General features: G+C 30.0%; 1 protein-coding gene across 1 annotated transcript in view; it reads right to left on the reverse strand.

Moving 5' to 3' along the window:
- kon (chondroitin sulfate proteoglycan 4-like protein) overlaps positions 1 to 25,250 on the reverse strand; it is a 108,160-nt gene that overhangs the window by 26,645 nt on the left and 56,265 nt on the right. The window contains exons 9-17 of the mRNA XM_075360205.1: positions 24,620 to 24,856; positions 22,426 to 22,608; positions 20,804 to 20,971; positions 13,455 to 13,649; positions 10,045 to 10,308; positions 7,167 to 7,442; positions 4,516 to 4,758; positions 2,724 to 2,968; positions 1,553 to 1,856 (exon numbers count right to left, since the gene is read on the reverse strand). Coding sequence (XP_075216320.1) covers positions 1,553 to 1,856; positions 2,724 to 2,968; positions 4,516 to 4,758; positions 7,167 to 7,442; positions 10,045 to 10,308; positions 13,455 to 13,649; positions 20,804 to 20,971; positions 22,426 to 22,608; positions 24,620 to 24,856 — 2,115 coding nt within the window. The remainder of the gene's footprint in view (positions 1 to 1,552; positions 1,857 to 2,723; positions 2,969 to 4,515; positions 4,759 to 7,166; positions 7,443 to 10,044; positions 10,309 to 13,454; positions 13,650 to 20,803; positions 20,972 to 22,425; positions 22,609 to 24,619; positions 24,857 to 25,250) is intronic.

Raw genomic sequence — 25,250 nt, forward strand, 5'->3', positions numbered from 1 at the left:
GCAAATATTTCTGGAACAATGTGTTGACAAATGCATTTTACGTTCAGATCACTGTGGTAACTTTTTGGATATTTTTCTGTATGTGCATGAGTGTGGTGTATGTGTATGGTGTTGTAGTGGGGAGTTTTCCCACTCCCTTGTTCATGTCTTTTACTCACTCAGTTAGGCTGATGAAGTGGACATGACATCAGTCAGTTATATTTTATCAAAGTTTTTCTTTTAGTGTACCGGTATTCAATTACGATCAGCATCAATTAATACAATAAAGATGTCATAATTTTTAATTACACTCAAACTGTGTCATTTTATTACACAGTCCACTTAACCGTTTTATAATCAGCAACCACAATTTGTAACACTTTGGTATCATTTTCAACACATTCGATACTTTCAAAATTTACCAGGTAAACAAGTATGCCAATAATGAACTGTCATTTTTTTTACTGGTAATTCTTCATCTACTTGTTCAGAGAGCATTAATATTTCTGACGATCATTTTATAAGCAAAACACAAACTTTGATATTTGTGTGCTGTTAAATTTCTGATATTTTTCACTATGTTATACATGAAATGAAACAAACAACTTTATTATACCAAAAAAGTTGTATACAAAGAGGAAGCCTGTGTGTTGCAAGACACCATAACATTATGAGTGTGACCAACATAAAAACCAAAAATTTTCTTATTTCAGTTGCTTAATTGTATGAGGCAATTTTGAGAACTTTTTGAAACTACTTTGTATTAATACAGTGGTTAAATAGTAAATAATTTGAAATTAGATTCTAATTAGCAGCAATGCTAGAAAAAAAGTTTATAAAAAGTCTTTACAGAGGCAACTAGAGAGAAATGCAAATGTATTTGATAAGTCATAAGGTGAACAGAAAGTCAAAAACAGCCATTTAAAATTAAACAGGGGTGATGCAAAGAAATGGAAATGCTTTGGGAACAAAAAAAAAATATCATGTTTTATTATTAATCACAAAACACAACAAAACTTAATAGAAAAATTTATAAATTTAAAAAAATAAAAACAACTGTTTTTAGTTCTGGGACCTGCATTATTCGACTTTAGGTCAAAGACACAAGAAACCATCAAAATTAACCCTTATAAAGAACTTAAACATTTTTACATGAACTCATTTCACTGGTGGGAGAAACTTAAATCCAGTAAAAGTTTTCACTAGCCATAACTCAACAACAAAGCATTTTCAGACATATTTTTGTAAGAACTTTTTTCCTTTATTTTAAGCTCTAGAATCACTTCCCAAACTATTCTCCTTTTCTCCTGAAGCACCTTGTATTTAAGGGAAAAGCACGAGAGGCAGTCAAGAGAAGGATCAAGTAGATTATCTATGAAAATCAGAACAATAAGTGGCCATTGATTCAAAAATAGATAATACATACTGCTTCAAATGTTGACAAAGAAATACAGTTCATATTACTACAAGAATAACCAACTAAAAACACAGAAATGCAATACTTACAACCCTCAAAGATCAAAGCATATCTCTACTTAAATTAACAAAAAAATTAATTTTAAGTAAATCTTACCTGAAGGTACTTGTTAGAAAGTGTGACACTTGTTGATTCTTCGACATGTAATGACTGATTAACAGTAACAATTAAAGGGTCCCAGTAACCAGCTGGGAATACTCTGATATTAAACTGAATTTCAGGTGATGATGCAGTATCAACAGTCACACGAAATTTAAAATTATCTTGTACACTGGTTACATCACCATTATGTCTATATGCTACTCTCCCACTTTTAATATCACTTTGTGTAAAGAACTGTGCTGCATCTGTGCCACCAACTTCAAGCAAGCCTTGACTTGGACCATTAAGTATTTCATACCTGTAACAATTACATTAAATTCTATAATAAATGCCACTATATAGTTATTATTAACGATTAGATAAAGGCTATCTCAAATTAGTTTCCCTGGAAATGTCCCACAGGATTTTCATTAGTCAAATTAAATAAGTACACAAACATTATTTTTATACCTTCCTAATAAGATTTCAGCAAAAACAGCACTTTTTCCAGGTAGTCTCCATGTCCATGCATTATTTGTTGTTTAGCACTAGTGTGTTTTGCTGTCTTTTAATAGTGATTTTGTCCTACGTGAAAAAATGTGTTGTTATGTAATTTAAAGATGTGTTGTACAATGTAAGATGATTCTAATCTTTACACTCTTAATTCTCTTGATTCAAAGTTTGACAAATACAATTAACCAAATTATGATACAAATAGAAAATCATGAATCCTTTAAAAAATTAACAACTAGCTTTTACTAACATGGAATCATTTTATAAAAATGAATCTACTCTCATGTTACAGGGTTCATTATTCTTATAAAAATTAACCATTATGTATAACAATCAGTAAAAAAAAAGTAATAAAACAACTTTAAGGAAAAAATGCATAATTATAATTTTACAGACAACACTAGTTCTATGCAGGAGTTGAAAAACATCATAAAAATTGGTCACATGAAAAAAGGTTAAGCAGGGAAAAAGTGTTTAATTTTGATCTGGAGTCTCAATATATTAATAAAATTTCATTGCACAGCCAAATTTAATTAAACCTCTCATTTCCTTATAGTAAATAATGTCAAATTAATTTTTTTTAAAATCATAAATCAAATATAAAAAAAAGAGCCAACATCACTACTTCTAAATGTAAATGTATATTACATCATAACAAAATAAATTACCTTACCTTACTTGATCCTGAGGAAGGTTTACGTTTGTTTCAGCAAAAAGATTATATGAAGTGATTGGAGCAGCCCCTCCTTGACGTACAACTAATCGTGTATTATTCACTATTTCAGCATATGGTGGTGATGCACGAACATCCAAAGCACCTTCACCATGATGAACACCATCACTGACCCGTAAACTAACTCTGCTTTCAACTACATCACCTTCATGGCGAAATAAAACTTTCCCATCATCCAAATCAGCCTGAAAAGCAAAAAAAAAAAAAAAAATTGAACACTTAATTTACAAGTATCTCTAGAAGAAAAAACCCACAAAATATCAATTTGCGATGAATTGAATCCATCCTCCTTTCAGCTACAATGGTAATATACAATTTAAATCAAACAAAGTAATAATTAGTGAATTGATGATGCATTGAGAATGTATGCATAGTAACAGCTGCATGTACACAGACGCCCATACGATTGTTTACAAAATTACTTACAGTAGATAAGAATTCTTAGCATAATTTTTAAATAGTTCTTTTAAAGTTTTTTTAAATGGATATAATCATTCTTTTATTTCCTTATGATGATATATTGTTAGAGTCAAATGTTTTGTTCACTGAAGTTCTCTTCATACTACTGCAGGATATGTAGACCATTTCACTAATCACAGAGTGAGATGGAAGCTCATAGTTATTCTCTGGAGATTTTCCTTTGAATGATTTATCTATAAAGTTCTTATGTTACATTACATGTTTTAATTATCTTAGCTTTTTTTTCTAGTCATTGTGTGAATGTTCTTTTTAAATTTATTTCTCCTCGCAGTTGCTTCTTTTGATATCCACACCACTATAGCTTGTATTCTGTCATGTTCTGGTATTTCAAGAATTCAAAACCAACTTCCACATGGTAAAACATTATACACCAATATTGTAAACATGTAAACCGACAGTTTGGGAAACTTTTCCCTCATTATGAAACTCAGGAGTTGGTTAGCAAGATTAATATGATTTGTTATTATACTTTCCATGAGACATCAGGAGACTTAAAATTTTTTAACAGACTACTAAAATATCATGTTTGTTCTACAACGGTCAGTCAAATACAAATTGCATTATTGTCTTCATGGCTTGCATATGAACATAAGAGAGCTGGTGCAAAGGGATGTTGAATGATGGAAATGTAAGGAGGGGTAGATGTTCCAACAACCTTGGTATCTGTGTCTGGTCAGTAGTGACATGTCAAAGCAAAAGATTCCATTGTTGGTTATGCAACAAATTATCATCAAGTTTCATGAATGAGGATGTCAAATGCTCCAAAATTTTGTCTAGACTGGGTATGCAGTCTGGAGATACAATGTTATGACAATTCAAACAGACAAGAGCAAAACCATTGTTCTCTTAAAAAATAAGAAGAAAGCTGCAGACAAACTAATTTGACCAATTTATTAATAATTTTAAAATAGCAGTATGGAAAAAAGTTACAATGAAACTACAGCTATTGCTATGAAAAAAATTCAGAGAAGCTAATGATTTTATAATTATTTATATAATTTTAATGAAAAAATAAGATTCTTCCATAAGACACAATTAAAAAATTCAAATTGATAATTTTGTACGTTTTTACTCTATTTCGCTTAAAAAAGATGCAATAAATATATAAAATTATGTTGATTTTCTGTTTTACAAAAAATATTAATTAAAAAGATTAAAAAAAAAAAAATTAAAAAAGAATTAAGAAGCAACAAAAAATTAATTGTTTAAAAAAACTTAATAAATAAAAGGTTCATTAATATATAATAAATACCTGAGTAAATTGGAAAATAGGTGTGGATGGATGTTCAGCACTATATATACCACCATTAGGAATACCTCTTCGAGTATAAACAATATCATTAGGTGTACAATCAATATCTTTATCAATATATTTTAGATGTTGCCCTGTTAATAGACGTTCACCACTCTTCACTACTCTGAATACACTCTCAACTGCTCTAACTGGGGCATTATCATTTGTTAAATTTACTTGTATAACCAACTCACCAACATACTGGAAAAATTATATAAAAAAGTTATTGAGATACCTAAGACACATAATTCTAAAACAAATTTACAAAATAAATTATCTACTTGACATTTAATTATTTAGTTACTATTAATTACTATTTTTAATATTTTTTATACTGAGTTTTTAGAAATCACTGGTTTAAATAAGGAAAAGAGTGAATTAACCTCACTGTAAGTTAGTTACATGATAATCACAAATGAACTACATTTTTGATGTTCTACAATGCTGGTAGACCAAGATTCAAATAGAAGCATAATATTTTTTATGCACTTGCTAAAGTAACTACTTTATATTATAAAATGAATGAAAGTTTTATTTTTATAAAGAATGATAAATCATTATGTAATTCAAAACGTATTTCAAAATGAAATATTTTCATATTCATTACTTCATATTAATGGATATAAAATGACTGTCACATATTCTCCAACCTTTTAGAAGTAGCAATTAACTGCAGTAAAATTAAATTTTCAGTTTTGCTGATTTTAACAATTTCCTAACAAAATTTTCTGCCAACTTTGCCAGAACTCTATAAAAGCTTTACGTTTCTTACCAGTCATAATATTGATTCTCATTTACATTATTTTTAACCTAACAATGAAAAGTTGTTAATAACTGAACAGTTATTTTTTTACATTATTCAGCTTTCATACTGAACCTTTTGTTCCCTAAAAAATTTGAGAAAAGGGTGGTAGTATAACAAATAATTCTTCCAAATGGGCATGAATCGTTTAAAAATTAGCAATAATAATGCTTGTATATGTGGTGAAGATATAATTACATACTAATCAGTTGTAACATTTTGGGCAGTAAGTGTCTCATTTATTATTGATCAGTTAGTGAAATAAGTCATTGTCAAAGTAATTGTCATTGGCAGAGTCATGTTTAACGTATAAAATTTATATTTGTAGTACAGATACACTTAGTGTAAATATAGGCACATTTAACACTGGTTACTTTTATGCTAAGTAAAAAAAAAAAAAAAAAAAATTATTGTGATATTATTTCACAATTTCTTAACCAGCAATATAGATTGTAATGAATGAATGTGAGTATTTAAAAACAAAAAATGATGTTTAACGACATTTAATATCAAATTACTATTTTTAAATATAAACTTAAGTGTGAATGAGAAGCTATTAATAAAGAAAAAAAACTGTTTTATTGTCTGGCAAATCTATATTTAAAAATACAAAATCTGTTATGTTAATTTTTTATAGAACCCATTTTACAAACAAACCTGTTTTGAATATTAGAATATTAAAACCAATTATGTATTTAAACAAATATGAATCGTATAGAATAACATGGAACTTTATATATTCTACATACTCTGGTACAAGTTACTGCAGACATTTTTTACTAATGCAAAATATAATGCAAAGTTAAAAACTCACGTTATTAATTTTTTCTCACAGGTTGTTTTATTGTAAAGTAGATTTAAAGCTGAAAGCAAGTAGCTATTATACAACTGCAACAGTGTTTATCAGCCAACTTAACATTTTTGCATTAAGACACATTGATATTATGTTTGATATCTAAGATGAATTTATTACCCTATATTCATAAGGTTCATTTTTTCTAGCAACAGGAACTTATAAGAGATTTAGTTAGCAGTGTTAATATCTCTAGAGGGACCCAGCATTCATTGGGACAGCCTGATGATTCAGTGAAAAAAATGTGATTACTGTAATGTTGAACATTAAAGATACTAGAATAAATTAAAAATATAATACTAATAAAATAACTAAACATATCAATTAAAAGTTGTAAATATTCAATTTAAATTGTTCATGAACAACTAACAGAGATCATGACAACTACCTACTAGTGAAATTAAAGTGGTCCAAATGCAAAATTTCAAATTCTGCTCTGTAAGGTGATGAAAATGTAAAATAAGATTAGATTTTGTTTCATTTTTATTTGACTAAAGTTGAAAAATCCAGAAAAAAGCTTTCACTAGTTCAATTCTCTCAACAGTTAGTAAAACAGAAGATATGCTTAAATGTAAGCAGTTCAACCTTGTAAGAGAAAAAATGTGAAGGAACAATGAAACTGTTGTTCTGTACATATGAAATACATATAACTGTATGACTGTGACCATAAAAGGAACTTATTACAAAGACTAAACTCTGACTCAACATGAATAACAAGTGAATAGGATGACAATTTTCAGTTATCACTCATGCATTAAAGCCAAAAAATCATGTCATCAGCAGTAGGCTTCATTAGCACAGTGACTAATATCATAATAATGAAAGTTTGTATGGTTTAATTTATCATATGAATGTGAAAGTGTTTTCTAATTTAACTGGCTAAAATGATTAGTGAAGAAATAAAAGTACAATTGCCATTAAAGATTATCTTTTAACTATAAATTAATGTCTTACCAAAAAGTCTTCATTGTCAGGTGAAACTGCAACAAACTCAAATGAATCGGTCTGGGTTTCTGAATCATCATGAGTATATCTTATTCTTTTATCACCAAGTTCTTGAGGTGAAAAATAAGAAATATTTGGACGAAGTATTGCACTACTATCAGTATTGAGGACATCAATCCAGCCATGAAGTGGTCTACGACTCAACTCATAACGTAGTGATTTAACAAATGGCACAGATAGCCATAAAACAGATTTTGTTATAAATTGATGACCACCTTCTTGTACCTGTACAACAGATTTATAAATAAATAACCCAAGTTCATTCTAGATTAAAAAAAAATAAACATAATACATTAATAATTAAAAATTCATAAGAGTTTGTATTTATAGTTTCTGATCTTTATCTTATAACTTGTCTTCTCTCTTAAGTGCCATAACATAAATATAATGGTTTTGAGTGATCTGAGATAAAACATATATCACTTCAGAGAACATGTTTAGCTATTTGTAAGATCAAGAAGGAACCCATGGGAAGAACATAAGGGAATGACAAGTAAAGAAGTTTCCCATTACCTCCTTTATTGCACTGAATATAGTGATGTACATCAGTATGACAAACCCACTAAAATGCAGTTACAATTTGATTTTATGAGTGTTACCTAAATATTGATCACAATGACTGGCCACATAGAGAATACTGGTTGCTGGTGCTTTTTGTAGCTCAGAAGCTTCACATGCATCATAGATGTAAAAGATATTGAGGCAGATAGTGTAAAGGATCAAAATTATCATACTGCTCCTATTAATTAATAGTATATTACTCAGAAGGGGATTTTATCCTAAGACTTCAATAAAAAGATTATTATACACCAGAAAACATTAACTAATACTAGTTTATTTTAAAATACTAGCAGTAAATAGTATTAGAACTCTATGCCTGGTAAAAGTTATTTATTAAAATAATAAAACTGAATCAACTTACATGCAAAAATGGCATGGTAGGTTCATAAGAATAATATCAGCAATATAAAAAGCTGTTTGGTTTTAATAAAATAAAACAAGACTTCTACAATTTCAGTTTATACTGTCTTATTTTACAGATTTTAGGAGTAAGGAATTTTCTTAGAGATCATTTACCTTGACATTAGGCTAATAGTTGAATCTAGTACTCCTCATGTACAAGCTTTAATCTACTATTTAAAAGCTACAAAGAAGATAGTCTGTTTTATAACATTTTTTATTTTATGAAAGATGATCAGTGATTTCTCGCGCTTAAGGTAAAGATTACTGTAAACTATTACATAAAACCTCTGTGTATGACTACAGTTCCGTGACTATATATTTATTAATTTTTAAATGAAATAAAATATACTTAAATATGTATGTAAGAAAACATATTTCAATAATTATTAAATAATCAAATACAGATACACGGCCTTAAGAAACAACAAGATATTTGATAGCATCATTGTATTTTTTCGAAGAATAGCTTGGATGTTAGCTCCTAATTTAAATTTACAACGCAATGCTGCATATCACACACAGTCCACAAGGAAGCGGTGTATTGTTAGTTGCGTTGCAGCGAACACAAACAGGTGCATTGGTCTGACTAAGATATTCATATGTAAGATTAGTATGCCCTATTCATAAACGGCAAATAACTGCCTCTGTAAGGTTGTTCTGGATTGAAGAGCTCTATGGCAGCACAGTATCCTTGATGTGTTGGGAGTTTATTATCTATTACTGTAATAGTCCAGTCACCTTGCCACCTTCCTTGAAATGTGTTTAGTAGAATTAATAAAATCGGTAGTAGTAACACAAGTAGGGAATGACGATTGAGTACATGCATCTTTAGCAGTGGAATCTGCACGTTCATTATCTGGGATTCCCATGGCCCGGGATCCAGCAGAAACTTACTTGTGTGTTGCAATGGTTCAACTAAGTGATTGAATTATGAATTTTGGTGACGATAGGATGTTTAGAATACAAATTTTTTAGAGCTTGGAGTGTACTACAGGAATCGCTACAAATGAGGATGTTACAGCATTTTGGGCTAATGATATTGAAAGCCTTATTGATGGCATACAGTTCAGCATTGTAGAGACTTGTAATACCTGGTAGACCTAACATCTCTTTTTCTCTTTAGCTTCGGGAAACCACCGTACAGTATTATTTCAGAGAATGATATATATGAATGTAAATTAAGTGTAGAGTTGTACAGAGTTAGGGATACCAAACAAAAAAAATCTGCCACGTTAGTTGCGATCGCAGATGATGACTATTTCTGAGATTCAAAAACTGCACAAAGCTTCTTCCACACAGTAGATGTGGGAATAGTGAGATGGTGTCTATGCAATTCTTCCAAGAATTCATCCTAGTGTCTATGAAAACAAGACAACATATTGCTCTACCCTTATCATACAAATTCAGATGTTCATTCGTAGGTGGGAAGGTTAAATTTATAGGTCAGTGGTGTGTCGTTTCCTAATTGCATTTTAGCAATCATCATTCCACCAGGGAATGGATGGACGTTTTGGATTTTCTGATGTTTGTGGAATGCATCTACTAGCATTCTTGAGTACCAAGGAGGTAAAAGAGGTAAGCTGATCTAGGGCATCAACACTATTGTCATACTGTGATGGAAAGGCTTTATGGTAACATTTCCAGTTTCTTCTTTCAAGAATCCAGCTACATGGTCTTTTGTTCACCACACGGTCAGCACCAAAAGCAACAATAATTGGTCTATGATTACTGAAATTGCTTTTCTACAGAATTAATTAATCCTGTTTTTTCCCCTTTAGAAAAATTAAAACCATAACATAAACAAATAAATTAACAGATTAAAAATTAAAAAGAATGAAAACAATAACAATTTCAATAGACATACCATTAACTTGTTCAGAGTAACAGTTATTTTATTAGTAGTTTGAGTAGAAGGTGTATGGTTGAATAATATTGTGGCTGGAGGAAGAGCCTGACACTGTGGTGCAGAAACTCTAAACGCAAGTCCATCATTAATGACTGAATATGCAGTATGTTGCATCCTGTAACTGACAGACTTGCTATCAATATCAGCTTGTGTAAACTGCTGCCCAACTCTCAGCGGCCTATCTTCAACTGACAATACACCATATCGAGGCAAACCTACAACCTGAACATAAAAATACCATTAGTTACGACATACAATTATATTATAAAGAAAACAAAATTTTAGTAACAAAAATGGACAGTTTAATATATTTAAACTTTAAGAAACAAAAACTAAGAAAATAACTAATTAGCAACTGTCAAAGTAGGCAAATTTTTATAATTAAGAAAAGACATCAAAAGACCTACAAGAAAAAGACATCCAGAAACATTAGGGAGGCACTATTAAACCAATAATGAAATTAATACATATATGCTGATTGCATTAGCCAGTCATTAAAATCACATGAGTCTTCTATTTCTTCCTGAACGATGGCTAGCTAAACTTACAGGCCCTTACCCTCTTAGGGGTATTAGGCTAACTAAACAGTGGTTAGCAGTTTTAGTACCAAAGCAAATTATTTGCTAACATTTTGAACAAGCTAAATATAAAATTTTAGGTTAAGTAAAGTTCTTTTATTTTTAAAATACTCTCAATTAATTACTTTAGATTAAAAAAATCCAATTTTTTTCAAGTCAAATCTCTTTACAAATGTTGATTTTACTAATTTCTATTAAAAAACTAAATCATAATACTAGAAATTGAAATATAATGTTATTTTCGTAATTAAGCTCCTACTCCTGTTTCTTCCTTAGTTCATTCTTCAACTTTGGTAACTTCTGGTGTGTATCTTATTATTCGATTTAATTACTTTATTTATTTTTGTGATACTTATTTTTTGATAATTTTTTTCTTTAATTACTATGGTTTTATCTGGGCTTGCTGCTTGTTTAGAAAATGATTTAAGGAGGATTATTGCTTTTTCTACTTTAAGACAATTAGGACTTATATTTTTTACCCTTTCTCTTGGGTCTTTATCTCTTTGTTTTATTCATTTATTAATTCACGCTGTTTTTAAATCTTTACTTTTTTTGTGTTCTGGTATTTTCATTCATTGTTTTCTAGGGAGTCAAGATATTCGATTTGTGGGCGGTGTTTCAAAATCATTCTAAGAGTGGCAGAAAATTGCCATGTTCTTAAAATTCATTAATAAATTAAAAAATAATTTCCTTAGATATCGCATCATGAATAAAATTTAATATAATAAACAGAGTAAGACCAATCAGAACAACTAATAAATTTCCACGACCACACTATAATAATTTTACTATCTATTACAACAACAGTAACAATCCTAATAATAACAATAAATAAAATATCAAATACCCTACTAACAGAAAATCAAGCAATAGAAACAATCTGAACAACAATACAAGCAATTATTCTAGTATTTATTGCCATTCCGTCAATTAAAATTTTATATCTAATAGAAGAAATAATCAAACCATCAATCACTATTAAAACAATTGGCCATCAATGATATTGATCATAATAATATGATACAAATAAACATTAAAAGGAAATAAAATAATACCACCTACTTTTATTTTTAGAAAAATGATAGAAAGTATTTTAAGGAATTGATGAGTCTACGTGTTCTACTAATTCCAGAAAACAAGTTTAGAGCAGGTAATGGGGCCAAATGTATTTATTTTAAATTGTAAAAAAATATCATTTTATAAAAAAAAATAAAATAAAAAAATACATCTGTTTTCTTTAAATTTGTTTGTTAACAACGGGACTTGAAATGAATTTTTTTTACATATGATCTATTGCTTTTGAGCAATCATAAACAAAAATCTAAAATAAGCCATTCTGAAGAGTGAAAATTTATTGGGGCTTAAAAAAAACTAGTTCAGTCATTTTCATCCTACAGAGAAAAAAAATGCAAATGGAAGATAATGTAAAAATGTTGATTATTATTACTTCCTTGTACAAAGTAAAGAAAAAATTTTGTACAAATTGCGAAAAATTTTGGTTTTCAGATTTTAATGGAAATATCCATTATGAACATCCCTGAATATATTTGACTAGTTTCGGTGTAATGTCTACGTATGTATAAATATTTCTTGCATAACTCAAAAAAGATTAGTCGTAGAATGTTGAAATTTCAGATTTACAACTAGTTGTGCACCTCCCCTTTTGATTGTAATCATCGACTGGACAAAAAGTTTCCAAAAAGCCCAAAATCCAAAAAAATTGAATTTAGGACTTTTTCTTAACTGCAGTACTAAGCCCTCATTGAGAACTTTTCAAAGATGTATCATAAGTGGTACTTATTTTCATTGGTTCCAGAGTTACAGACAAATAACATTTTAATTAATGAAATACTTGGGAAGGTAAATTGGTTTGAATCAGACTTCATCTGCTTTTTTCTAACCTTTTTTTTTAATTTAAATAAATTGATTTATTATAATTATTAACCTCTGATTGTAAAAAAAATGTTTTCAATAAATAACAATTAAAAAAAAATTAAAACATAAGTTATTAATGAAAAAACATTTTATGTACTTTTCATTTTAAAAATATGTGTATATGTAATTTAATAGGTGTACAAGAAAGTCATGTGGTGTCCACATCCGATTCTTTTCAATAAAATTAATACTTTTCAATTTATATATATAAAAAAAAAAAAAAAAAAAAAAAAAAAATACTTTGGACCACGTAACTGCACCACTATTGTTTTAGAAATTAAGTATAATTCAATATCTACTGCAATAAAAAAATGATGTTATAAAATTCATAACTGCTTTTACAGCCTGTGAGTAGTGCTCCTACAAAAAAAAACCTGTAATGTCTAACCAACACAGTTGGATGTAAAAATAATAAAAAATTAAGAAGTAGCAATTAAGTAGTTGCTTAAAGAATAAACAAGTTAATATAATAAATGCCAGCGAAATTTATCAAATTGGCATAAACTGCCATTTCTAGATTACATATCTGGGTAAGTTTAAACCAAAATTTATTTTAAAATATTCAATATATAAACTATCACAATTTAAAAGTTAAAACGTTTATCAAGAATCAATTTTTAATCATCATATCAGACTTTATTCTCATGAATAAGCAAATAATAGATTCTTGGTTGACAAATACTACAGAGCGATTCAAAAAGGCGAGAAAAGACAGATCCTGAATCAGACTTACACAAAATAAGTTGAATGCATATTGAAATATATTTGTTTATTTTATCAGAATGCTGAAATTAAGTGATATTGGTGAACAAATTACCTGCACTAAGTAAACACATTAATGTTTTAAAAAAATACCTCATACGTGATGGACTGTTTATTAACCGGTAGAGGTGTTGTAGTATATGAAAGATGTTTAGATGTAATAGATGCTTCTAGTATTTTGTCCATTAACACAGCAGAATTATGAACTCTGGAGAGATGCAGCTCTGTGAACGTCAATCTAAAATCATAGACTGTAGAGGGATGTACATCTAATACGGACACCTTGAACTGTAACAAAAAATTTTCTATCACTTTTACATTAAATAACAGCTGACTCTTTTAAAATTAAACTGAAAAGTATTAGTAGAATTTCATTTCCACATATGAAATTATTAACTATATAAAAATCTTCACCTGTTAGCACGGTTGGAAGCAAAAACTATAAAGAATAACTATAACACCATTTTGGATCGCAGCACCACAATCTACATAGTTTACTGAGTAATTACAATTTTTTTCATAATTTTATCGTGTATATTGTTTTTTCTGTGGCATTTTTACCAAACATCTACTTTTTCTGAAAAACGTGCTTGAGGCTTTTAACTAGTACTTACAAAATAAGCTTTAGGCCGCAAGGGTTAAAAAATAAAATTTTGTTTTTTCAATATAACATCAAAACATAAAATAAAATATTTTTATAAATTTATTCCACATTAGGGTCATTCCACAAAAAAACAATTTTCTCATCTGCAATCTCATATTTTGATGAAACTTAACTTGTTTGTTCTACCTGTAGAGGTAAGTAACCACACCAAATTTCAACTCTCTATCTTACTTTGGTATCATGTTATGGCCATTTAAAGTTTTGAGGTTTTTCATGTTTTGCTTTTTGGATATTGGAAGACAAAAAACAACTGTAAATGTAATTTGTCATTTGTTTATTTTTCATCCAATCGTTGTGAACTTTTAAAGTTTTGCTTTCTAAACTATGGGTGGGGATTCTAGAGAAAAATATAACATTCTTCTACATGTAATGATTTTGGCAGAAAAAATCTTATTTTTGCACCTCTAAGAATTTTTAAAAATGAAAGCATGGTTTAGTGTTCAACTCAATATCTCAAGAAGGTTAAGGGATAATCCCAAAATTTTTTCCTAAATAATCATTATGAAACGGGCTATAATATAAATAAATAGTGTTTTTGGGATTTTTATTCCTTTGTATAGTTTTTTTAAAATTACTCATTGAGCCATTGTAGGACTTATGTCAATTATTAAAATCTACTTGCCCTATTTTTAGAGCAATAAGTAATTATTTGATTACAATTCTTGATTGAGTTCAAAAATAAAAAAGCTGCAAGTAGAAACAGGCCTAACTTGCAAAGTGTGCAGTCATGTTTATTTGCTGCTGGAACTGTGTACGTAGCAAAAGGAGACATACATGTCTGGATAGGAATATAATCAGACAAGCTATTTTTTGCTTAATTAGTCAGTCTGTTACTTGTGCTTCCTGAGGAAACAAAATGGTGTATACTGCTTAGGATTTTATGTATAAATTCTGGGTGTGAATATATAGTGGTTTTTATTTGTTTTTACTTTTATGGGTTTTATTAATACTAGTAAACTATAAGTAACTGAACTTTTTTTAGTAATGTATTTGAGTAGTCTAGTTTCAAAAACAGCTACATCCATTTCATACAAATTTCAGGACAGCAAAAAACTGGTAGTAGTAACATTTTCATGGCTAAAATTTTGATTTATTCACTATAGAATAATTAAGCCACAAATTAAATAATACAAATTTTATTTTGTTAATTATTTAAATTTAGCAGAAAACTGAATTTTTTGTTTGCATGTAGCTAATTTTGAAACAAAAAAGTTAATTTCAGACTACAAAATAATTTATTTTTATTTTAAAAAAACATAACATTTGCAATAAATATTTTAATACACACTTTCTAGTAAATTTAAAAAGTAATAAAGATTATTTTTTCAAATATTTGTATTGTATTATTTCCAGATGTGGCTGACTTTAAACACACCAAGCAGTCTTTTTGTAATATAGCTGGTATAGAAGCACAAATCTTGTTTTACTGCCAAATATTGTGCGACTCTCTTTTTTCCTGTTTAGCCTCCGGTAACTACCGTTTAGATAATTCTTCAGAGGATGAATGAGGATGATATGTATGAGTGTAAATGAAGTGTAAGTCTTGTACATTCTCAGTTCGACCATTCCTGAGATGTGTGGTTAATTGAAACCTAACCACCAAAGAACACCGGTATCCACAATCTAGTATTCAAATCCATGTAAAAATAACTGGCTTTACTAGGACTTGAACGCTGGAACTCTCGGCTTCCAAATCAGCTGATTTGGGAAGACGCGTTCACCTCTAGACCAACCCAGTGGGTTATATATTGTGACTAACTTAAGCCATATACACTCGAGGTCACGAACGTTATATTCAGAAAGGAACTCCCAAACTCCCAATGTCCCTTCTAAACGTGAAGGCGACTCCATCATTCAGGCAAACAAGGTCAAGTGTCGCAGCTGTCTCCGATAGTAGTCTTCCATGGAAGTCAGTCCTTGCATAGTCCCAGTCTACGAACAATGCATTTAAGTCCTCCACAAGAAGAGTAGGAAAATCCCTTGCAATAGGGATCTATTTCTCCTCAAATCCCTCTGTCATGATACTGGGTGACATGAAGCACAAATATAGGTAGATCCTTCCGGCCTTCACCCTGCTGAAACTCTCCCTCAGGTATACATCTCAGATAGGCATAACACTGCATGTCCACAGTTGTCATCGGGGATGAGTAATGTATGGCTCAGAGATGAGCGCAAGGTCCACACCCATCTCTGATGCATACCTGGCCTATAGATTGTGAGCCAGTGCAGCATGGTTTAAATTTATTTGCACAATTTTCATACCCCCGAGAAGCTGGAAAGGATGTTGTGAATGAGAGCCAGGGGAGGACTGGCCAAACAACTGTGATGATATGCCTGTCCAGGCATGCATCTCTCCTATTCCTACTTGCACAGTTCCAGCAACAAATAAACATGACTGTACACTTTGCAAGTTGGGCCTGTTTCTACTTGCAGCTTTCTTATTTTTGAACTCAATCAAGAATTGTAATCAAACAATTACTTATTGCTCTAAAAATAGTGCAAGTAGATTTTAATAATTGATATAAGTCCTACAATGACTCAATGAGTAATTTTTAAAACTATACAAAGGAATGAAAACTCCCAAAAATTTTATTTATTATTTTTATCATTTCATGATTATTTAGAAAACAAATTGTGATTATCCCTTTCCCTTCTTGAGATATTGAGTTCAATGCTAAACCATGTTTTCATTTTTAAAAATCTTACAGAAGCAAAAATAAGATTTTTTTCTCCCAAAATTACACTTAGAAGAATGTTTATATTTTTCTCTAGAATCCCCGTAGTTTAGAAAACAAAACTAAAAACGGAAAATTTCACAACAAATGGATGAAAAATAAACAAAATGTGAAAAACCTCAAAACTTTGAATGGCTATAACATGATAACAAAATGTGATAGGAATTTGAAATTTGGTGTGGTTACTTGCCTATATAGCTAGAACAAACAAGCTAAGTTTCATCAAAATCTGAGATGGTGGGTGAGCTAGTATGGTTGAATTGACATGGGATGGCCCACATTACTACACCCTTTTTTTTTGTAAATAATTTTAAATATTTCCCAATGGTCTGCAACAACAGAGAAGTAATGGTTTCTTTTTATATGCATTCTTGGAATACATAACTGCTTAGAATCAAAATTTTTAAGATGGTGCATCACTTACGGTTAGCAGCATCATAGTTTTTTATTACCATCTTTAAGCTATCAAGGTAAATTCACAAGCTATAAGCCTAACTTTTAAACTAGTAAAGTCTATGAAAAGAACAGTAGTGCGACTTTTTCAGTGCCGGAGCACTGAAATTTTTCCAGTCTCGGAAGACTGGAAAAATTCTCAGTCAGAACAGTGCTGCATTCAGACATTCTAATATTCTTTTATAGTACAGGTTGTCTACACTTAATGGAAGTAATCAGTATTCACTGCAATGTAAAAAGTATCTAATATGCAAAGCTTGTGCTTTTTTTTTTAATTAACTTGTTTTGTAAATTGAGGATAAATTCTCCCTATCTATTTACAGTATTTTCTTAAGTACAATTTCTGTACAAAATCTATTTCCCAGCTTTACCACTGCTATCAACTATCTCTCTGTTTCTCTTTACATGTATTGCTACATGTTTTCTTTCATAATGCAATCCATTACCTTCTTTGAAAGATATTAACTTCTCACTCTGGTAATATGTAAAATTTACAGATACAAATTATTAATCATCTTATATAGATTGTTTATGATAATTCTACCATATTCCTCACACACACACACACACACACACAAAAGCATTACTCCATTGTCTATCTATTAATTCTTATTTTAATATCACACTGCATTATTATAATATAAATAAACCTATCTTCCTATACTGTTTTTTTTACATGCCCCCCGCGATGGCAAGCATGTAGTTAAGGTGCCCATGTTGTTCGGGGCATGGGAGCCCTGAAAGCCTCGGTGTGTAGGGGCCTGGAGTCAGTGCAGAGACTGCGCATCCGCTCTCTGCCAGGACATATGCCGGTTCCAGCGGAGTACCGGAACGGACCTCCAGGGTTGGTAGCCCTGGAGTGGGGGTGTACCCCGGCGGCTAGCCTTACTACAGAAGGGATCGTTCTTCTATGCAAGTTGAACAACCAAACATGGCAGAAGGTTCACGTAAACACCCTCGTCTAGAACCGGCCATTTCGCCTGAGGCAAAACGCCGAAAGAGTGCGAAATCCAGAAAGATTGAGATTGAGGCTAGAAAAAGCTTACAAAAAGCTTTTTTTAAGAGCAACAATGTACCGAAACCCAAATATTTGGTCATTACCAAGGAGGATGGACATTTTTCGAGGGTGAGTCATTTTTTTTCTCATCGCTCGGGAGATAACCAAATGCGCTGGAGGCCCTGTTAAGGAAATAAGAAAAACTTTCACGGGACTTCATGTAGAGACTGTAAATGATATACAGTCTCAGAAGATCCTAGGCCTGAAAAAAATAGGAGATTTGGCTGTACATGTTGATCCCCATGGCACACTCAACACCTCAAGAGGTGTTGTGGTCTGTCGGGACCTTTTAAATTGTTCAGAGCAAGAGATTGTAGAGGAACTGGCAGCACAAGGAGTAATAGAGTGCCGTCGATTGAACATGAGAAGGAACGGTGAGGTCTTACCCTCAGCTTCTCATGTCCTCACCGGCCTACTTTGCCGGAAAAGATAAGAGCAGGGATTCATCGTTTGGATGTGCGGGCATTTGTCCCACAGCCAATGAGGTGCTTTATGTGCCAACGCTTTGGCCACACCGCTCTTAGATGTGAAAGACCGCAAATATGCGTGTGCGGTGAAGAGGTGCATGAAGGAGAGCCGTGTAAAGAGCCTCCTACATGTATCAACTGTAAAGGAGCACATCTTGTAGATCAAGGAACTGTCCTGTCTACAAAGATGAAGTAGCTGTGCAGGAAGTAAAAACCCTGCAAAAGGTCAGCTACTTCGATGCAAAGAAGATTGTTAATGCCCGTAAGCCTAGAGCAACAACAACTTATGCTCAGGCTGCGGCTGCCGTTCCTGTTCCTGCTCCAGTTGCTGTCGATGAAGGTCAACTCATCCAGTAAACTTGCTCCGACCTTAGCTAATATGATTGAAAGAATTATTGACAATAAAATGAAACCTTTCAATAGTAAAGATCCTATAAACCCAAAAATATTAGTACAGCCTCCTCCCGAAGATAAAACATCGAAAGTTGCTCTTGTTCTGAAGAAAACGGACGCCAAAGCAGAATGCCAAGTCCGTCTCAGAATCCGTCACACGCGATTAACAAATTTATATTTGTTAACCGGCGAAGTGAGACCAATGTGCGGTGTTTGTAATAAAACACTGACAATCAAGCATCTAATAGAAGAGTGTACCATATATGAGGACCTCAGAAAGAGGTTCCGTCTTACAAATAATATTAGTGCTGATCTGGATAATGGAAATGAAGAAAATATAGTTGCATTTTTACACGCCAGTGCACTTCTTAAAAGTCTATAAAATGAAAGTTTAAAGCTGTGATAAAAGAATCTCTAAGCGGTAGTTTTATATACATATAAAGAAAGAAATGGTATTGATAAGTTGAAATTTTAATTTCATGGTCTTTTGAGAACCTTATCTCAAATTTTAATATTGGGGCCCTTTACACCCCGTAAGTGTTTGTGATTGTCATTGTCTTTTATGTCTTAATATTTATGTGAAGTTTGTGTTTTTAAATAAAATGTAAGGGGCCTTTACACCCTTACATATGATGATCCTGATGGAGATAATAATTTCTTTTAAAGAATGTGACGAGGGCTAATGACCTTAGCAGTCGATGCCCATAAAAATTCAGTTAAAAAAAAAATATATATAATTTTTATTTAATTACATAGAACAAACCCACTAATCTAGACCTTGTTAGTCTGAATTTCAGTTTTAACTAGACTAACCTGGTCTAAATTAACTTTTCAGAAAATTTAACCAAAAAACTATAACAATAACAGTTTATTGTGCATGATATACACATTATTTCATCAGTACAAGCAGTATAATGGTGAATTGTTTATTAATTAAAAATTACATTTAAATTCATACAAAAATTTCACTGGTGTACTTAAGGCCAGATAAATCTAGAAGATTAATAAGCAATTTATACGTTTTACTTTAAATTTAGTTTAGTCCAATAAAAAAACAATCAGGTTAAAAGTTTGAATAACTACAATTGTTAATAAAAACAAAGATATGAAATTTAACTTCTGGTAAATCAAAACTTTTGTTCAGCTACTATTATATGAAAGTGATCTTATAAATTATAGATCATATTTCTCCTATGTATATGAATAATTTAAAACATTGTATTTATTTTGTAGCATCTGATGGTACCACTATCCTTCAGACTAATTTTTCATTAACTAGATCAAATACATATGACAACTGCTAAATTTGAAAGTACCAATATACAAATAGTTTTAGTACAATCTTGTTTTCACAAGAGAAATTACTATAGAAAAAGTAACAGAAAAAATTATTTTGTAAATAATTTATTCAAAAGAAATTTTTTAATAATTTTCTTACTAATATGGACTAATAAATTATTTTATTACATAAATGATATCACACAATAAAAGAGTATTAAAGTACACAATAAAAAGTATTAATGTAAGTACTTATTATTTTAACTGCACTTATATAAATAAAAGTATTGATATTACTAACATGAGTCTACATGTTAATATGCTAGCTACAAAACCTGTACCAATGATAAACTAATAGAATTATTTTAACATTATAATTTTAATAAATTACAAACCTTGAATGTATCTTGGGTAGGTGAACCCTGATTGTGCTTATACCTTATTTGTCCTAAAGCAAGGTGCTGACTACTGAACTGTCCAACATTTTGCCAAGTACCTTCTCCTTCTCCTTCCTCCAGGGTAGACTGTCTCTGAATCCAACCAAATTCTGGAAGCTGTTCAATCTTAAACCCCAAAAAAGCAAAAGTATATGAATAATAGATGAAAAGTAATATTCAGAAAAATAATGATAATAATATATGAAATTGCTAAAATAAAGTCTAGAATTCTAAGTTTATCATATCCTTTAAAAAAAAAAAATCTGAGATGTTGCTAAACTTTCCACATTCACTATAAAGCTTAAATTTCATATTTTCTCCAGAGAATTAAGAAACATAATCTGTGGTCATTATCTACAAACATTCCAAGGATGTACAATGCACCCAGCCTTCTTAAATATTTACTGACCTTCAGAAAACATACCATTGCTCAAGAACATGTCTTTAGCTATAGGCATTTAACTTGTTTCTCACTCATCAATTTTCAGGATGGAACTTCTTGAATATTCTATTTATAATGGTACCATGAATTGTAGGAGATGTAGTTTACTTTTAAGTTTAATCCTTATGACTGTACTTATTCTCTTGAACAAAAAAAATTAATAACGAAAATTTTCCTGAATTTTGTATTAAAACAGTTAAAAGGTTATAAAAATGAAAACATGATTAATCCTTCAATGGTAAATATTTTTTCATAAATCATAAAACATAGTTAATATTATTACACTATGGTATATTACATATTTCACTATGTGAACTATTTTCAGAAGCCATGAATATTTTTGGTTCATTATGATGATAAGAAAAACATAAAATCCTCTCACATTTTTTCTCAAATAATGATAAAAAACTTGGTACATTATAAGTAGTAATACATGTGATCTGGGATGGTCAGGTGAGTTAATTATGACCCGCATCAATCATTTCTGTTCCTGGATTATTGGTGTTTGTATATTTACAGTAATATTATTTGTTTTCTTTAAAAATTGTTTGCTTTTTGGAATAACTAAAAAATCAATGGAAGTATTATGAAGATACTATGAAAAGTAGACAAAACAACAACAAAAAAAAATGAAAAACTTAAACAACAAAAAAAAAAAATTAACTATGATAATGAAATAGCTAAAATTCTTGACAATATGAGTGATAGGGAGTTTGATAATTTAGACGTTAACCCACTTATGAATCCGAAAGTCCTGTTTCAAATTCCAGTGATGACCAAACACCAGGATCATCAAAAAAAAAAATTTAGTATCAACAAAAGCAAATAACCTATAAAGTTATTAAAATTCCAATATATACTCATGATATCGGTTGTGATTATTTAGAAGTATATAGGGATAAAACTCAACCCTACACACTTCTGAATATCTGATTTTTGAAATCAGCAGATATTTCTGCTTACTACTAAGAGTGGTATGTATCATTTTTCTGCATCTAGCAATCAATATTTTCCCTGTTTTATGTATTATAACAATAAGTAAAAAAAAAACAACAAAAAAAAACAGTACTATCAAAATAGTATGTTTAAGACTTCTCAACTGAAAATAAAAAAATAATGTATTCAAATAATACCACACCTGATATATAACTGACAACGTTGGATCATCAGCATTTGTAGTGAAACTGAGATTTGCTGGCATGATTCGTACCCAGGAATGGTGGGTTAAAACTGCTCCTGTATTATTTCCTGGTCTGACAATGAGAGGAAAAACAGATACTCGAAGAATGGCAGCAGCACTTGTTACCATTCCATCTGAAACCTACAGATACAAGATTTTTATCAATAAAGATATTCACAGATGATGAGTTGAAGGATGCAATGACTTAGTCAATTGACAGCAGTAGTAATGTTTGGCATAGAACATATAGCTCAGCATTAATAATGAATTTATAAGCAGTAATAGGGATGTATTTTATGTTTGTGATTTATGTTTACTAACTTAATTTGATAATTAAAAAAATAAATGTTTATTAATTGGCATCAACAGACTCTTCAAATTTATAACAATCTTATAATTTTTATACTGCAGGTAAGCATATACTTCTAAAGATGATATTATTTCATGATTTTTTTTTTTTAACTAATAAATCTAATTTGAAGATCTAATTAAAATTAGAACTGAAATTAATTTACTACATTTCACAGGTATTCTATATAAAAAAATTTATGTATACACTGCATACTTCCTTGTATGCCTATTAAATTACATATACACATTTTTTATTTTTTTTTTAATGAAAAAACATAAAATTTTATCTTATTAATAACGTATGATATTTTTTCATATTTTTTTTCCACTGTTGTTAATGTATGATTATTTTTGTAAAGATTTTTTTTACCATCAGATGTTAATAATTATTAATAAATCAATATATTTAAATTAAAAAAAAGGAGAAGTCTTTAAACCGATGTGCCTTCCCCTTGTAATATCCAAGTATTTCATAACTTAAAATTATATTTGTATAACTCTGGAACCAATGAAAATGAATTATGATAAATCCATTTATGGTATATCACTGAAAAGCTCTCAATGAGAGCTTATAGCTACAGTTAAGAAAATATCCAAAATCCAGTTTATTTGGATTTTGGGCTTTTTTTGCATTTTTGGTCCAGTTGATTGCAATCAAAAGGGGAGGTGCACAACTAGATGTTACAACAGTCCTAAATCCAAAATTTCAACAACCTATGGCTAATTATTTTTGAGTTATGAGAGATATGTACATACAGACGTCACACCAAAATTAATCAAAATGGATTCAGGGATGGTCAAAATGGATATTTTCATCGAAATCTGAAAACTGGACTTTTTTGCGAACATAATACTTCCTTTACTTCGTACAAGAAAGTTAAAAAAATTTTGAGCGGAGAAGTATAAATCATATTTGCAATAGTATACTATTAAAGTTAAGGAATACCACATCATTAATAATAATAATTGGTATCTTTTGACGTTCTTAAACTTTTACATAACATTAACAAGAGACATACACTATACCAAATACCATCAGTTTCATAAGAAAGCAAATAAAATAATTTTATAATCAATTTCTTTTTTAATCTACAAAAAAACTTTTAAAATATTTAAATAAAAAAAAATTTAAGTTAAAGAATCACTTTGATTGCTATTCTTTCTGAGAATTTTAATTTGTAAAAAAATTACGTATAATTTAAGTTTTTATAAAAATTCTCAAAATAACCTTTTCACGAGATTTCAGCACATGTTTGCATTTTATAAAAATTAATTAATTTCAGAATAAAATAACTCATTAATTAGTTTAGATTGCAAGATGGTAGACTGATTTAAAAAGACTTGCAAGATGAATTTACTTAACTCTTATTGGTCTCTCATTAACTGAGAGGAATCTCATATGCCTCTCTGACCCTTTTGATAATAAAATAGGTTTCAACTTTTATTCATTCAGAACATACTAAAATGGGAGCATAAAAATATGATACAGAATAAAATCAAAACAATCAATAAAGACTTTTTTTTTAACTTTTAGCAGATTCTTAATTCTACTTCAAACAAAACAACTTGTTTTACATTCCGAGTGATGTTTAGTGGAAATAAAATTAAAATATATATATATATATATATATATATATAAATAAAACAAATTTCAAAGGAATAAGTAAATAATAGATTAAGGGAAAAGGTACAGAAATTCTGTCTATTTATCATAATGATGTAAAAGGAAGTATTCAAACTTAACAACATACTCTTAAAAATTAAATTTTATTTCATCTCAACATCAAAAATGAAAACTAACCTGAAATGGTAGCTTATAATCTCCAGTGGATGTTGCAGTATGAGCATAAACTAAATGCCCAGAATTGACATCAGTTTGAGTAAAAGTGCTAATCATTTCTCCTGGCTTTTGGAACAATTCTATCTGACCTCCAGTATTCTCTACTCCACTGTCTAACACATTATAAACTAAACTCTCAGGTCCTGTATCTGGATCAGTTGCATTTAACAGATCTTCTGTCAGTTGCTTTCTTGTTCCCTAAAAATTAACACAATTTATTAATATTTAATCTAAATTAAATGTAATCCTAACCAAAAGGTTTTTTAATACAGTTAAATTGTTTAATTATACCAATTCATCAGACCAAAAAAATTTTATTTTTAATAAAATTGAAATGAATGAAATTTATAATTTTATTATCATAGAAAAATGCAATGGTTATTCCAAAATTGACTTCTGATTGGCTGCTGAAAACAAAAAAAAAAAAAACAAACAAACCAGTTGACATAGTGATGTGTGTTAAGTACAGCAGCATCAGTAATTTATAATTTTAGTACATGTTCATCTACTATTCATTAAAACAGAAGAAATGAAACAATAAATTAAGTCACTGTTGGCCTGCCAACTGTGAGATGTTATAAAATGTAACATC

Source organism: Lycorma delicatula, chromosome 3 (genome assembly GCF_047948215.1).
Source record: "Lycorma delicatula isolate Av1 chromosome 3, ASM4794821v1, whole genome shotgun sequence".
NCBI lineage: Eukaryota > Metazoa > Arthropoda > Insecta > Hemiptera > Fulgoridae > Lycorma > Lycorma delicatula.